This window comes from Gopherus flavomarginatus, chromosome 6 (assembly GCF_025201925.1).
Source record: "Gopherus flavomarginatus isolate rGopFla2 chromosome 6, rGopFla2.mat.asm, whole genome shotgun sequence".
In the NCBI taxonomy this organism is placed as follows: domain Eukaryota; kingdom Metazoa; phylum Chordata; order Testudines; family Testudinidae; genus Gopherus; species Gopherus flavomarginatus.
In genome coordinates, this window is record NC_066622.1 from 77583329 (window position 1) to 77601005 (window position 17677).

Here is a 17677-nt window from a genome sequence, read left to right on the forward strand (position 1 = left end):
CCCCCTGCAGCATGCCGCCCCAAGCACGCACTTGGCGTGCTGGGGCCTGGAGCCGCCCCTGCTCCCTCTCATTCCTTCACTGTCTCACAAAGTACATTCTAAAAAAGCTCTTAGTACCCATGCAAGCTTGGTTTCCAGTTCATATTACTCATGAACAAGGAACAAAGTTTTGCTTTACTTTAAATAACAAACAAAAAGCCAAACAACTGTCACGAAGCCACCAGACTCAGGCTCTAATGGACCTCAAGCCAGTGAATCCCAAAGATGAAGAACTGGTGCATACCTCAGACTGAACTTATCCCTGTTAGTTCCGCTAGATATCAGTGTCTTTTTATATAGCAACGGCTAGATGTGTACAGTTTTTACTTAAATGTGTTATAGAAAAGCCAGACAAGAGGTGACTGTGGAAATTCCTAGACAGAAGCTCTGCAGTGAAGCAAAGGATAAGAAAGTAGTTTTAGGATTAATGTTGGTTTCTTTTTTCTAATAAAATTCCTTGATCTATGTAAGAAGAATTCAACTTGTGATTCTTTACCATTGTCACATGACACTATCTGCAGTAACCATGTCCCAGAAAATACAGAAGTGCAAGAATAATGAACCTTGCAAGTTACTAGAAGTGTTTTAAATTGAATTATCTCATATGATTCAAAACTTGCATTCATAATCAATATAGCATCAAACCCTGACAGGCGCTGAGCACCAGCAGCTCAACTCCCATTGGCTTTAGTAGCAGTTACAGGTGATCAGCACCAACAAAGGTGGTGTTTAAAACGGCTAAAACTGAGTCCCCTTATAGCCTATGTCAGGCTAGGAGGAAGCAGCACAAAAAGCATTTTGGAATGAGGAGGCGAGGTAGGATATTTACAGGTATTTTTAGTAACTTATTGCAGTTTCAAGGGAAGGCAGCACTTTTAAAGTAATATTAAGCTAAAAGATAATTAAAAATATTACTTTGGAAAAACAACCAGAAACAGCAGATGAAATTTTCTGTGTTTCAAGGCTGACCTCAGCACAGATGTTATCCCATGTCATCTGTCTAGTGAACAAAATATTTTAGCAGTATCTAAGAGTTGATAGTATTTGTGCAACCTATCAGACTCTCACAACTGGGTTGTATATAGAGCTTTTTTAGAAAACAGATAAGCTTTCTTCAGAAGCACCTAACAGTTTTGAGACCTTTCTTGATACACAAGGAGAGGTTTTATGCGAAAAAGAGAGAGCTGACCATCGGGAGCAATTCATGTGTATCCACCATATCTAAAAAGAGAAAAAGCTGATTCTGGCTGTCTTCAGTTTAGTAGGCAACAGGGTCGACAAGCTTGTATCCTCAGAAAGACCTTATATGTACATATAAATAAATTTCACCATTCATGATGTCACTGCTATTCTTAGATCCAGCTGTTTTTCCCTCATTGCCAAATGGCACGTTTATATATGATTCTAATTAAGGAGGTGCATATTAATGTGAAAATGTAGCCATTTAGCAAGACTTGCAATATTGTCTTTCAATTTAAAAAAATCAGCATCAAAATAAACCACTACAATGTGTGGCAGAACATACAAAGCAAATTAAATGACTTGTCTGTTGCATCCTCTCTCCTATTTCTGTCCTGTCATTGATTATACTTTGAAAGTCTAACTGGGGACTTGATCTTGTAGCAAAGAGACTCCATTAAAGAAGTTACTCGCATGAGAAAATGGCTACAGGAACAGGCCTATAGAATGTAAGCTCCTTGGGACAAGGTTTGATCTATGTCAGTAAGACACTCTGCATACCTATGCCTATATATAAATAACAACTCTAGGTTGCACTATATGTATGGATTCATACATTAAGTGGAGCCAGGGTGAGACAGGCTCCAGAAAGGGTATTAACTCATGTAATGAGTTGCATCCCTTCCACTTTGATTGCAGGAGGGAGAAATCAGGTGAGCCCACAAGTTACAAAATCCATGGAGGACTGCAGAGAGTCTTCACCAAGTACTTTTGTTGTTTGCAACTCGGGTTGACCTTGGCTCTAAGATGCTATTTCCACCTTCGTGGAAGCTTATTTGTTATACTGGGTAGTGTTTCATACATCTACTATAACATCTACTGTACACTGTTGGTAGTGCATTCTCTGTAACTAGTAAGGGTTGGGTAGGTGAAGGAGGGGAGGGAAAATGAAAAATGAAATAAGGAACTCACAATTAATTTTGAGACCAACAAAACACAGAATATGCTATGTTGCATACAGAAGTGTTGAGAATAAAACTTAACTAATAATCTACTAGTACTATTTGAAAGGCAAATACAGGCTAGCAGGGAGGGGGAACTACCTACAAAAAGCATGGACTAAACACAAAATTACCAAATGTTTGGTACGAGTGCTCTCTGTTCTATTACAGTGTGTTCAGCAGACTTTATGGAACCAGCTAAGGGACATAGGAAGAGAACCTATGTTCACCTAACAGTAAAGGATGATTTCATTAATATCTTACCTTGAAGAACTAAGCATAAACAATTTTAAAGGGAAATGACAGGGAAAAGAACCAGCATTAGAACACAATAAGTTATTTTATACTAAAGCAGATTGTATTTGACCCCTTTTCCTTTGCAATTTAAAGCTCTGGTTTTACACAATTTAAAACTACATCAAGAGATGATGTGAAACTCTGCTAATTTTTCTTAGTAAAAATGTTGCATTTTTATTATTATACCATAAGATTAAAATAATTGTGCTGGTTACATTTTTAGCATTGCCTTTAGGAACAGGTTACTTCAAAGCTGACAGGATTTACACATTTAAATTGAGTTCACAGTGTTTAAAAGTTTTGATGTCCAGATTAACTGAGTCTTACTGATGCAATTCAGCAAACTAGGGGAGAGGGGTGTGTGGAACCGTTATCATCTGACACGAGAACTTTTGGATGAGACTAAATTTGATTAGTAAGAATCCCAAACAGTCAAGCCCTTTTCCTATTCACTGTTCTCTCAATTTATGAACCAAAGTCTGCCCTTAGTTGCAAACATGCATCACTGGCATCAATAGGAGTTACACACATTTATTGCAAGGAAGAATATGGTCCTACACACACTACGGTTTTGTGGAACAATAAGCAGGTGGGAAGAGGAAGCATTGAGTGGAGTAAGGAATAATGTTCCACCCACTTCTAGCAAGAATGAAGTGCCTTGTGATTCTCTTTGTAAAGAGCCTTTTTTATAGAGTGAATGGAGCAGCTGCTATCTGCTCAGGAAAGGGAATCAATGACTCAGCTCTGGGCACTAACATCCAACTGATCACAACTGCATGGTGCACTTACAGTTGCCTCCCTTCTAGACAGTTGCATCATTCACTTTGCAAAGAACCAACTTTCCCAACAGCACGATTTCCAAAAAGCATGACTGTGACAGACTGGGCAATGGCTAAAGCGTTCATGCCAGTTCTCTTAGAGCTCTGAGTACATTTAACTGACCAGGACACAAGATCTGGCAAGACTGGGCAACTGCTCTTGCTTCTTAAGACCTCATCTCACATGCAGAGTCACAAAATGTTCTGTCATGAACACATCAGTTCATGCTGTCAATGACAGGGAGCTGGGTGTGTCTGTTTGCATACTGAGAAATTGCAAAATCTATAAGAGAAGAAATTCACAGTAATAAACAAACAGCAGGGGATGTCTTGTTTACTAATGAAGACAAAGGATAGTTCTGGGATATCCTGGAGTGCAAAGCAACACACTGGCTGCTTCACCTATGACAGCATGCATGTCTCATGAAAAGAGGATTACAGCCAGCCTGGCTGTAAACAGAGTCCTGCAAATCTGGGGATATCTGCTTTATATCCACGGACCATGTTTGCGGGTCGTGGATGGATACGGGTTCAAATTTTGTGTCCACACAAGGCTCCAGCTATAAAGCACTGCAAGAATTTGGGTGAGCAATACTCTACAAAACATGAAAGTATCTTGTTAATTAAGCCTAGGGTTTAGAATGCATGTGATGATTTTATTTTGTATGTAACTGTTGTTTTCAAAACATCTACTTGCTATGATTTAAATCTTTGTGCTATGTTCAATAAACATGCTCAATTTCACTATAAATTTATTTAAGTGTTGTGTGTTTACTGGAGCAGTGATCTGAGGAGGAACTGTTAAGCTGGGGCGTAGTGTTTTTTCAGATGCAGAATATCTGTGAGTACAGTGCTAGTCCAGTGGACTAGGGGCTGGACACTCTTTGGAGACAGTCAGGAGGATCCAGGGTTGGAGCATGCCAATTGCTAATCTTCAGAGTGACAGCAGGGCCTACGCAGCATTGAAGGGGAGTGCTTGTGTTGCCAGGGGCTGGTGGAGGTGGGGAACTGACTCATGACAGTCACAGACAAGGCTTCCTCACACTAAGAACAAGTGATAGTGAGATGCCTCACAGCCTGGGGTACCCCTGGGAAGCATCACACCTTCCCACAGTTAACACCCTAAAGAATGAGGTTTACTTGCCTCATGTTAGAATATCAATGTTCAAATTTAGCCAGCTTTTGTAACATTTGGTTACAGCATTTACTCTGATATTACCTCGAGTTTCTGTAACAGACCTACAGATATTTACAGTTAGTAAAAAAAAACAAACAAAAAAAAAGTGCAGTAGTTGCTGAGTCATTTGGAAACCAGGAAATGTACCTGATTTTCTGCTGCCCTGCACCATTTCTACCAGTGCAAACTCAGTGTGAAGCAGATGAAATATGCTAACAAATCTGAATAAAAGTTTTTGATGGGGGCAAACGGTTCAAGGCAATGGAAAGGCACAATGTATTTAACACCATATTTTATTGAAAGTTTGCAATCTCATTTAGCTGCTGATTGACTAGTCTGATCATTATTTACAGGGGCAGAAGTGTAATAAACACAAAATGAAGATTAGCCTTGTGCAAATTCACAGAGTGGATTCATTTGGGTTGCTTTATTTTACATGTATATCAGCCTTTACCGTCCCCCAAAAGTTTTTATATCAACCACTGGTTCAAATGCACATTTCTAGTATGTCACTGGTGCTTTTCACTATTTGAACAGAAGTGGAGTTTTCACAATGTAAACTCTGAATTACTTTCACTACACTCAGTACTAGAAACCTGCATTTAAGTGTCTTAATAGACTAATATTTCACTCCCTATGGTGCCACATTGCTGTAATGCACTAAGGATGCTGCAGCTTGAATTACAACTCCTCCTCAACTAATAATCCAGTCATGCTGTGCTGCTCATCAAATCACTCTGTGTAGCTGAAGCGTTATTCTGCAGTGTGTTTTCTCTCACTTTTGCTAAGCTAGTTCAAGTGGAGTAACTCAAGTGTGCTAACTGTTGCAACGAAAACAAGCCCAAAGTTATGTGGTAAACTGTGTGCCTAGTCTTAGGCCATGGCTACACTGGCGCTTTACAGCACTGCAACTTCCGCGCTCAGGGGTGTTAAACAAACACCCCTGAGCGCTGCAAGATACAGCGCTGTAAAGCCTCAGTGTAAACAGTGCCGCGGTGCTGGGAGCGCGGCTCCCAGTGCTGCAAGCTATACCCGTAGAGGATGTGGAGTACGTGCAGCACTGGGAGAGCTCTTTCCCAGCGCTGGCACTGCGACCACACTCGAAACTTCAAAGCGCTAAGTGCAAGTGTAGCCGTACCCTAAGTGCCTTAAAATGCCACTCATGTCCTAGTGGATTACCCTCCCTAATGGATGTTCCACTGAATAACATTCTATTAGCTCCCTTGCAATCGTCATCTTACCAGGGCTGTGGCTCATGCGAGGCCATTGATCTAGGTAATCATACACTAGCACCACACTTATGTTGTCCCTGCTGCATAAAGTACTGCTGACACAAGTATCAAAGGGGAGGATATAAAATTAGGTTACGTTAACCTGCGTCAAGACATCATGACTGTTATGTTTACATTGATACGTCATGATGATGCACAGTCATGATGAAACCTTGACCTCTCCCAATTGAAACATCACCACATGACCACATTTTGTTCATCCCTCGAAAAATTTTGAAATGTTTCTCATGTCCTATAAGATAAGTTGCATGGCCTAGGACAAGTCAATCTAACTCAGAATTTGATAACAATGCTAGATATAATTATGGTATGTACTACATAGAGTCTTTTGATGAGTTTTCAAAGGAATTCCTGGTATTCTGAAATACACACATTATTTGTCCTGTAAGTGTATGACTTCTCAAGTCCAACTCCTTTCCCTACATCCTCTATTCTACTTTTGTCCTTGAAGTAATTTTTCCTGCAGTATGTATACTCTAAAACTAAGAGAAATGTTATTTTCTATCCTCTTCTTCTCTCACACCAAATGTAACCAAGACCAGTACAGTTCACAAAAGATCTTTCTCTCATCCCTAAAACTAGCCTGGAAGACCACGCATTAATATAAAATTCTTTGCATTCAGGTGATGAGTATAAAACCTTTGAATGTAAGTAGATGAATGGAGCAATTTAAAGCACATAATTGCTTTAGGACAAGAGGAGAACGGAAATGTATTAGAATACTCACTTTGACGAATCTATGAAGTATATTACAAGAGCACCAATACTAAGAGCAAAGACTAAGACAACCTGCAAAAAAACAAAAAGAAAAATGCAATCACTCAACAGTGTATGACCGAAACATTTATTCTTTCACACTTGAGAGAGAAAATAATAATATGTAAAACATCATTCAATTTATTTTTGGCTGTCATTTATTTTAAAAACTAACCCTGGTCACATTTTCAAACAATATATTTCATTGGTGGACAGGGGGGAGAGAAAGGCTGACTTCCATCTCAGGGAAATGCAATTTGCAAATGACTCCTGTATCTTAACCTTTGCCGAAATGGATTAATTAATTTTAAATGACAGGCTTCCCCCACTGAATGGTATTCAAGTCATATTGTAGTTTTATCAGAGCTATCTTTCAGCTTTCCAGCAAAAATGTCTCATTCCTTGTAGGTAACCAATAGAGATGACAGATTAGATTGCACATACATTTATATTACATGTGTGATAGTGAAATCCATGTGATAAATTGCAGAGCTATGTGATCATTTGCTTTTACCATGCACCTTTGATCATCTTACCAGTCCATTGCTCACTAATACTCCCACCTCTACCAGATTTGCTTCTTACTTTCCAAACCTTCAGACAGCTTCAAATAACTGATTTCTCTTTCCAACACTCCAGCAAACAAGTTCCTTCTTTTCACATAGCTGTACCATTTCATCTAATATTATAGGAAACAGGTAGGCAACACTCAAACCTGTCACTAGCCCAAGGTTAAAATCCAATACATTGCAAACCACGAAGGCTAGAAATGGGTGCATTTGACAATTGAAAAGAATCTCAGAACCCCCTTTTTAAAACTTTAAGGTCTTTAATTTCAGCCCTATTAGGCTGTGAAATATCAGATCTTTTGTATTTATTTCAGATTTTTCAAAAGCTAATTTTTCAAAAGATAAATCACTCTCTCCTTGAGCCTTACACCTTTGGACTGATTGTACCGAGGACCCTAGCTTTATAGGCAAAATTATACAAACAAGATAAATAAAAACAAGTTTCTGAAAAAAAAATTCAACTTTTTTCCTGTAAATTATATGGAATACATAATATGGGTGATGTGATATAAAATGTTTTATTGGCTCTAGTTTAGGGTTATTTGGGTAACTCGTTCATGGCTTTGCTACTAATGCTGCTATCTCTAACACACATCAGTACAACCTTTATTCCACCCCTCACTTTGTGCTGTCATGTATTCTCCATGATTAAATACACACAATGCATATTTTTAAAATTAGGATATCTTAAATATTACTTCCTCTACTGTGCCTGGAAGCTTGCCAAATCTAGGAAGTTCACATGCTATATTGACAAAAATCCAATGAAGTTTGAGCAAGTAGGTGTACAGGGGATACATTTTAAGGGAAGCACCAGGCAACGGAAATGCATACTGAAAAGGATATGTGAATTTTCATGCTATTTTGACAAATCCTTTTTAACATGAGACATGCTAAACCAATGCAAAAGTTTTTGTTTTTTTTTAAGAATTAACAATAACTCGGTAAATTTGAAACGAAACTTTCCATTTTACTTGGCCAGCGATTTTGATTTAGATAATTACTAATCCAAATCATAGCTACTGACTCAAACATTTTCTATTTTCCTTATTGACTGAGCAAAGAAAATATTATTTGTAACTTCTCTTGACCTGTGGGAATAAAATAGTGATTCCTTGCCCCAATTTCTTGCACCCTTAAGATCTGCTGAAGCCATTGACTTCAATGGGTGCAGGATCAAGTCCTTAGGGACAGGATAGGAGAAGTTATTCAGGCTAACACAGACATTTGATTCCCTCTGTGATAAATGAAGGGGGTGAGGAGGATAGCTCCCTTATGGACACCCAGCCAGCCAGTTAGTTATAAAATTCCACTTAGTAGCTGTTCTCTACTTGCTTTACCTGTAAAGGGTTAACAAGCCCACAGGTAAGAGGAAAGGAGTGGGCACCTGACCAAAAGAGCCAGTGGAAGGCTAGAACTTTTTAAAATTGGAAAAAAATTTGTCTGTGTGGTCATGTTCTCCGGAGAGTGGAGACATAGAGCAGCAATACTGTAAGCAGCTTTAAAAACCAGGTCTGAAAAAGCATCAGTTCATACCTTGAACCTACTTATCTGAAACCCAGATATGTAAGTAGATCAGAAATATCTAGAAAGATGTGATTAGGTTTATTTCTTTTATTTTCTAAGTGTGGTGGACTCCTCTGTGCTAACCCCAAATGCTTTTGTTTTGTTTGTAACCTTTTAGCTGGACCTCAAGAAGGTTATTCTTGATGTTTAATTTTTGTAAATGAGTTCTTTAAATCTAGCAAAAACCTAAGTTCCAGATGTATTTTCTTTCTTTTTGGTTTTAATAAAATTTGCCTTAAGAACAGGATTGGATTTTTGGTGTCCTAAGAGGTTTGTGCATATGTTGTTTAATTAGATGGTGGCAACTGGAGTTGAACCTAGCAAGGGAGGTGATGGGTAGCAAGAAGGGTTTCTACAGGTATGTTAGCAACAAGAAAAAAAGGTCAGGGAAAGTGTGGGACCCTTAATGAATGGGGGAAGCAACCTAGTGACAGATGGATGTTGAAAAAGCTGAAGCAATGAATGCTTTTTTTGCCTTGGTCTTCACAGACAAGGTCAGCTCCTACACTGCTGTCCTGGGCAACCCAGTATGGGGAGGAGGTGAGCAGTCCTCAGTGGTGAAAGATCAGGTTAAGGGCTATTTAGAAAAGCTGGACATGCACAAGTCCATGGATTCAGATCTAACACATCCCAGGGTGCTGAGGGAATTGGCTGATGTGATTGCAGAGCCATTGACCATTATCTCTGAAAGCTTGTGGCAATCAGGGGATGCCCCAAACGATTGGAAAAAGGCAAATATAGTGCCCATCTTTAAAAAAAAGGGAAGAACCACCACCCAGGGAACTACAGACAGGTCAGCCTCACCTCATCCCCTGGAAAAATCATGGAGCAGGTCCTCAAGAAAACCATTTTGAAGCACCTGAAGATGATCAGGAACAGTCAACATGGATTTGCCAAGGGCAAGTCATACCTGACCAACCTGATTGATGAGATAACTGGCTCTGTGGCTATGGGGAAAGCAGTGGACATATTATATCTTGACTTTAGCAAAGCTTTTGATCCTGTCTCCCACAGTATTCTTGCCAGCAAGTTAAAAAAGTATTAATTGGATGAATGTACTATAAGGTGGATAGAAAGCTGGCTAGATTGTCGGGCTGAGTGGGTAGTGATCAATGGCTCAATGTCTAACTGGCAGCCGGTATGAGGCAGAGTGCCCAAGGGTCGGTTTTGTTCAACATCTTTATTAATGATCTGGGATGATGGGATGGAATGCACCCTCAGCAAGTTCACAGATGACACTAAACTGGGGGAAGAGGTATATAAGCTGGAGGATAGGGATCAGGTACAGAATGATCTAGACAAATTGGAGGATTGGGCCAAAATAAATCTGATGAGGTTCAACAAAGACAAGTGCAGAGTCCTGCACTTAGGATGGAAGAATCCGATGCACTGCTACAGGCTGGGGACTGACTGGCTAAGCAGCAGTTCTGCAGAAAAGGACCTGAGGATTACAGTGGATGAGAAGCTGGATATGAGTCAGCAGTGTGCCCTTGTTACCAAGAAGGCTAACAGCATATTGGGCTGCATTAGTAGTAGCATTGCCAGCAGATTGAGGGAAGTGATTATTCCTCTCCATTTGGCACTAGTGAGGACATACCTGGAGTACTGCATCCAGTTTTGGTCCCCTACTAGAGAAGGGATGTGGACAAATTGGAAAGAGTCCAGCAGAGGGCAACAAAAATGATCAGGGGGCTGGGGCACACGAATTACAAGGAGAGGCTGAGGAAACTGGGCTTGTTTAGTCTTCAGAAGAGAAGAGTAAAGTGGAATTTGATAGCAGCGTTCAACTACCTGAAGGGGGGTTCCAAAGAGGATGGAGCGCCTCTTTTTTCAGTGGTAGCAGATGACAGAACAAGGAGCAAAGGTGTCAAGTTGAAGTGGGGATGGTCTAAGTTGGATATTAGGAAACACTATTTCACTAGGAGGGTGGTGAAGTACTGGAATGGGTTACCTAGGGAGGTAGTGGAATCTCCATCCTCAGAGGTTTTTAAGGCCCAGGTTGACAAAGTCCTGGCTGGGATGATTTAGTTGGTGTTGGTCCTGCTTTGAGCAAGAGGTTGGACTAGATGACCTCCTGAGGTCTCTTCCAACCCTAGCCTTCTATGAACAGCTCATTTCCTTTGTTTTCTTTCTCAGCTCGCGCGTGTGTGTGAGAGAGAGAGTGTGTGTGTGTGTGTGAGAGAGAGAGAGAGAGTGAGTGAGAGAGAATGGGTTTGAGGGTACCCGACATGGAGGAATTCTCAAGTGCTCCTTCCTGGGTTTTTTTGCACTTGGGTGGTGTCCACATCTACCCATCCAAGGTCAGAGAGAAGCTGTAACTTTGGGAGTTTAATACAAGCCTGGAGCGGCCATTATTACTTTTTAAAATCCTCCTGGGCCCCCACCTTCTGCACTCGAAGTGCCAGAGTGGGGAATCAGCCCTGACACCCTCCTATTCCTAAGTTCTCTTTTGAACAAATGGCCAGGGTGCCTCCCCATTATATTAGCTCCCAAATTATCACACAATAGTAGATGTTGCCCAAGTCACTCAGATAATCAGGACTCTACTGTATGGTAGAGTTTTGCCACATCCACACAGTACACCATCACGGCAATACAAAAATATGAGTTTGTACCCCTTTGACTGCAATTCTTGCACTGTCTTTTTTGTAGAAAAGCTCTATAAACACAGCAATGCCCTTTCATTGTGAGTAAGACCGATGATGTCCCTTGCCCTGGCTGTCTAACTGTTTATTGGCACTATGAACAATTCTATCTATTGCATGACTTGGAAATGGGAAGCATAAACTGACTCAGTAATAATGGAACATTTTCTTCATATCCAAGAACAACTCACTGGGAAAAACAAGATGACAAGTCCTGTGTGCTGCACTAAGAATTGGAAACGGATGGCAAATCATGTCTCTTGTAACTGTAACTTGGTTGCTGGACTACAGAATCTAAACAAAGTCTCCTTTAATGTTTCTGGCAGACACTGTTTAAGAAACAATGTCATTTTAAAAAAATCAAGGAGCTGATAACAGGGCTGAATTGTTCAGGGCACTGGTAATAGGAAATGTAGCCTTTGACTTCTAGTTTGCCAATTAAAATACAACCTAGGTCAGTAGTGAACAAAACTTAACACTTCATCTAAACAATGTCATATGTGAAGTGAACTAGTTGTCTTAATCAATCCAGTTCCAAGTGGCTAGAGGTACATACCCAAATAAATACCACATTTGCCACTATTGTTGGCCGTTTTAGTTGCGAGGTCAAGTACTGAATGGTTTCTCTAGTACAGGGCTCAGGCCGGTGGATGTGGGGAACTTGCACGGCTAATGACCACACTGTATTTGCTTCATAAACTGAGGAAATTGTTCTGCAGGGCTATCATTACTCTGCAATCTATTACTCTAATCCACAATTAACTTTTTGCACACACACCCAGAAACGATTCACTGTAACTCTTCAATATTTCTGCCAGCTACAGAGTTCATTATTACTCCACAAACTCCAAAATCTTTGTTCACCTCAAGGTGCCAAAGGACTAGGTCAACAACTCATGGGTCTCAAACCCAGGTCTGCAGAGTTCACGGGTGCAGCCTCACTCCCTTAACCCCGTATGCAGTATAGAAAACTAGGGCTCTATTCTCCTCCTACTGAGCTCAGAGCTTTGCTATTGATTTTGATGGAAAAAAGAGCAGGCCTCTATTATAAAAGTAAATGAAGCTAATAAGTCTGTGTCAAGGGGTTAAAGTCTGGAGGGTTTTTATAAGGAACTTCTATACCAAATGAAGCCTTTGACTGTTACTTAGAAGTCAGTTTGACATTTGGTTAGAGATACTCCCTTATTTCCCAAAGTCAATTTCAAAAAATATATATTTTACAGTGATTTGTGTTGGAGAGATTGGGAATAGGTGCAAAGCTTGGATCCATATGTGAACCTCTCCAAAATTTAGGGCAGGGGCAATAGGCCAAATCTGGACCACCAGACACTTTTGAACAGACCCTGAAATCTTTTTATTTACTTATTGACTATTATTTTCTCTGGAGTCTGAACTATACTTTGACCAAGAAATTTGGACCTTGACAAAAAAAATAATTGACTCCCACTGGTTTAGGGATTCAGATCCAGGGTTTTGGCTTTTCATCTATGAGTCATCAATAATACCATTAAGTGCACAGGCACTAACCAACTGTTTTAAAGTACATGCAGGACACACAAAGTGAAGCAAACTACACAAACTTCATGAAAAGGTTTGCCTCAACCATTGGGGGAAAGTTCATGTTATTCCTATGTGAACCACGATTGAAAATTCAGTCCTGCGGCCTATAAAACCAAGTGGGGACTTAATATAGTATCTGGAGAATGAAATGTTTCTTGTTACAACAAATAATAACTTTACAGCCTGAATCCATTGGAATCACTCAGCCACTGTTATAAGACACAGGATCTCAACCCAGTATCAAAAGGCAGCCATATCTTGGGTGAAAAAAATGAGGTCATTTTATATCAACATTACCCAATCATTTTAAAGAAGAGTTCTACAACTAATACTAGTGATGGAATTTGGGGCTGATAATGTCATGGTGGAGTCTCCATCACTGACCATTTTTAAAGCAAGATTGGATGTTTTTCTAAAAGATCTGCTCTAGGAATTATTTTGAGAGAAGTTCTAGGAACGATGTTATGCAGGAGGTCAGATTAGATGATCACAATGGTCCCTTCTGGCTTTGGAATCTATGTAAATGCTCAAACTGAAATCTGTCCAGATCTCCATGACTAATTCCTCTAAATCTTGCAAGTATGTATGGTATCTCTAAGGACTACAAGAAGATCTGGACTTGAGTTCTATATGTCCTATAAAAAACATCACGTTTTGTGGCATAATATCCCTCAGTGACTACTAATGAACAGTATACTTTGGACAAATGGTATTATAGCACAGGGGTGGGGCTGTATTTCATTCATGCACAGGCTGGGCTCCAGGCCTCAGCCCGCCAAGCGCGTGCTTGGGGCGGCAAGCTGGGGGGGGCGCTCTGCTGGTGCCGCAAGGACGACAGGCAGGCTGCCTTTGGCAGCTTGCCTGCGGAGGGTCCGCTGGTCCTGCGGCTTCGGTGGACCTCCTGCAGGAGTGCCTGTGGAGGGTCTGCTCATCTCGCGGCTTTGGAGGACCTCCCGCAGGCACGCCTGCCTGCCGTGCTTGGGGCGGCAAAATCCCTAGAGCCGCCCTTGTTCATGCATAGTCTTTCTAAAGACTCATTACAGTACTTGAACTATGTTCTATTGAACCTGGTTGAGATCTACAAAGCTGTCTAAGGAGTTTAGACACTCATCTTCCAATAAAATTCACGTATTTTCCATTAAACCAAATCCTGTTGACACCTCTGAAACTTTAAACTTCACCATAACATGGTTAATAATCCCAAATCTGTAAGCCTTTTTCTGTTATGATCCTAAGAGTTTTGTTTTGTTTGTTTTAGATAAGGACTTTTTCCCCCACTCCCATTGTACTAAGACACAATGCTGGCCTTATAATTCACACTGCCCCAAGACCCCAGAAAGGGTTGAGGGGAGAAAAGAATCAGACTTGTGCTCCCCTCTGCTCCTGCTAACAGAGCTTTCTCCTCCTCTAGTCCCCTTAACAGAACAGGAAATGAGTTTGGGCTGCAACTTGCCAAGGTTGCCTGGCATCCAGACCCCAAAGCAGATGTTCAATAGAGTTGAGTTTATAACTGACCCTGCCAAATAATCTCCTCCATCAGATTAATCCATTCAATAAAAATGGGCCCAAATTACAAAATCTGGATCTGGATCCACATTTTCAAGCATCCCTAAGTTCATGGATGTTTGAATCCAGGATTTTAGTTGAGCTGGTTATAAACTGGTGAGCCAGTAGTTTGCCAGGGACTCAGAATCTAAACCTGGATCCAGGTGTCCGTTCTGTCTCATGCCTACTTTTTGGATACTTTTACTTTCTTAGTAGGGCCAGTGAAAGGCTATAGTTTGAGCAGGTCCTCTTGAATTCACAGCCACCAGAAGCAAGGGTGAGAAAAGGCAGATGTGCAAGTGAAGCTTTGCCTTGTTCACTAAGTAGACCTGGAACAAAAAGCTTTCTGGCTCTGTTTATTAGTCCAATGCATTTGGCACAATATTGCTACTTCTACATATTTATTATAGCTGCTATCTTTATCTGGAGGAAATCTGTTACTTGTAGTAACTTACTGTTTGTTTAAGCATGGGGGAGGTGGAATTATTCAGCCGCAGCTACATTGACTAAGCACTTAGTTCTGAGTCAAAAATAACCACCACTTTGACAGGAGAAAAAAATAAATAGCTGCTGCACAATCTTCAATTCCTTCTTAAAATAAAACAACCCAGAGTTCAATAAAATGGCACAAAGCTTTTTTGAGGCAGGCAATCACAGAAACAATAGAAAATTATGTTCAATTCACCTGTGAATGAACTATAGACAAATCTGTTTTCATCTTACATTATGCAATTTTAGAGGAGCTTTGGCTAGGCTGCGTTTCTTGAGACGACAGTCTGTGCAACCAGATGCACAGTTAAGACAGTAATAAGGGCTCCGCATCAATCAAGATTTTCATAAAGGATGTTATGAAGCAATAGAAAAGGGTTAAGTGTGAATATTTAGAAAACACTGTTTAAATGAATCCATAATACTTCAGGGTTTGACCATGACTCGTCTCAGGAGCAAGCCTAGCAAGCATAAGCGTAAGAGACCTTCATGGAAAACCAGAATCCTGCAGGAAATGGAACTGATAACCCAGTAGGTAGCACTAGTTATCCTAAGTCAGTACTGAAGCAATGCTTTGGCAAGATTAGACATAATTGGGGCAATGCTTATATGGACAGCAACTGAAAAGATTGGGACTGCTTACAACAGAGAGTAGATGAATAAGTGAGGACATTAAAAGAGAGACAAAATAATCACTGGTATAGAGAAAGTACATCAGGAACCTCTTATTCACTCTCTCATAATACAAGCATCATGGGACATTCAATGAAACTGAAAGGTAGCAAATTTAAAAACAATAAAAAGAAAATCATTTTCATACAATATACAATTAGCTTGTAAAGCTCACCACCACAAAATATGAGAGGACTAAGAGCTTAACAGGAATAAAAAAAGGAATGAACATTTATATGGATAGTAAAAATAGCACGGGTTATAATTAAGATTTTTTTAAAAGAACAAAGTTTCAGAAGTGATATAAACACCTATGCTTCTAGGCATAAGTCAACCTCTCACTAATGGGAGGTAAGAAAAAATTCCTTATGGGCAGGTGGTTCAATAACAATCTTCTGATTGGTTTACTGAACATTCCTGTGAAGCGGCTGGTTATTGGTCACTGTCAGAAGCAGCATACTGGAAAAAAGAGAGACCACTAACCTATTCCAGCATAGCAATTTCTATGCCTCTAAGTGAGAGTTCCATTATTGAATATGTTTTCTTTGGGTGAGATTCTGACACCTTTTGAAATCAATGGAACATCTTGTGGAGTAAAGCATTATATTTCCCATGAACAGAAATATTAGAAATGAGTGCTTTGGGATGAGGTATAAAACCTGAAGTCATTACAGATTCCATGTCATTCCATGGCATTTCTTGTCCTGGCCAGATCCTAGTTTGATTACAATATGCTTATGTGTATATCCCCAGGAGTTCATCACTGTTTTTCATTGGTGGTAATGTTGTTAAGCATGTGTTATGAACCACTCCATAGGTTTATGCATTTAAGTGGTGACTAAAGACATTTAAACTAAGTCTAGGTCCTGGTCTACACTACAGAGCCAAGCTCCCGCCGATGTAACTCGCCTGCTATGCAGACTTACACCATGAAGGGTGCAGAGTCAGTGTCAACGTAGATAGGTCAATACAGTGTTAGTGTAGATGCTACATTTCTTATATAGACTGTTGCAGGCTTTCAGAAGCCATCCCACAATGCCCCACACTGACAGTTTCAATCAGTGCAAGCATTCCTGGTGAGGACACACACTGCTGACACAAAGAGCCAAGTGTGGACACACACAAGTGATGTAATTACTGCAGTGGCTGTACGCCAACATAAGTTAGGTTAACTTAATTTTGTAGAGTAGGCATGCCCTAAGTCAAAAGCGTAAAGAGTCACATTCTGTCTCCTTGTCCCCACTTTCTCTCCTGGTTTCCTCTTCTTTTTTGGCAGTTCCTAGAAACTCAGCCAAGGTTTCTAAAAACTTCTGGGAGCATGACAATAAATCAGACTAAGGGCAAAAAACAATTTCCTTTTGAACATGACATAATATTACACCATGACATTTTTGACTGAACTTTTAAAAAGAGATATAATGTATAAATATAATTTTTTAAAACCCACTATTTCTGTTGAATTTGCTGCCTTTGAAGAAAACAACAGGTCTCCCAAATGTCTGATCATAATTAAAACAAGTTGTTCTCCCTTTGGGTGTCGGGATTGTGACAAGAAGGAATTTCAGCAGGCAGGACTGTTGACTAAGGCCGGGGTGGGCAAGCTTTTTGGCCCAAGGGCCACATCTGGGATGGAAAGTATATGGCGGGCCATGAATGCTCATGAAATTGGTGGGAGGGCTCCGGCTGGGGTGCCAGCTCTGGGGTGGGGCTGGGGATGAAGGGGGGTGCTCTTGGCTGGGACCGAGGGGTTCGGAGGGTGGGAAGGGGGATCAGGCCTGGAGGGTGGGAAGGGGCCAGCTCCAGGCAGCGTTTACCTCAAGCAGCTCTCAGAAACAGTGGCATGCCCTCCCTCCAGTTCCTATGCAGAGGCGCGGACGGATGGCTCTGCGTGCTGCCCTGTCCACAGGCACTGCCTCTGCAGCTCCCATTGGCTGTGGTTCCCAGCCAACGGGAGCTGTGGGAGTGGCACTTGGGGTGGAGGCAGCATGCGGAGCCCCCTGGCTGCCCCTATGCGTAGGAGCCGGAGGGGGGACATGCCACTGCTTCTGGGAGCCATGCGGAGTGGGGCAAGA

General features: G+C 40.9%; 1 protein-coding gene across 28 annotated transcripts in view; it reads right to left on the reverse strand.

Annotated features, from left to right (window-relative positions):
- Nucleotides 1-17677, reverse strand: part of KCNMA1 (potassium calcium-activated channel subfamily M alpha 1) — an 886632-nt gene that overhangs the window by 402654 nt on the left and 466301 nt on the right. For all 28 annotated transcript variants that reach the window (XM_050960013.1, XM_050960012.1, XM_050960004.1 and 25 more), the window contains exon 3: nt 6531-6592. In XM_050960013.1, coding sequence (XP_050815970.1) covers nt 6531-6592 — 62 coding nt within the window. The remainder of the gene's footprint in view (nt 1-6530; nt 6593-17677) is intronic.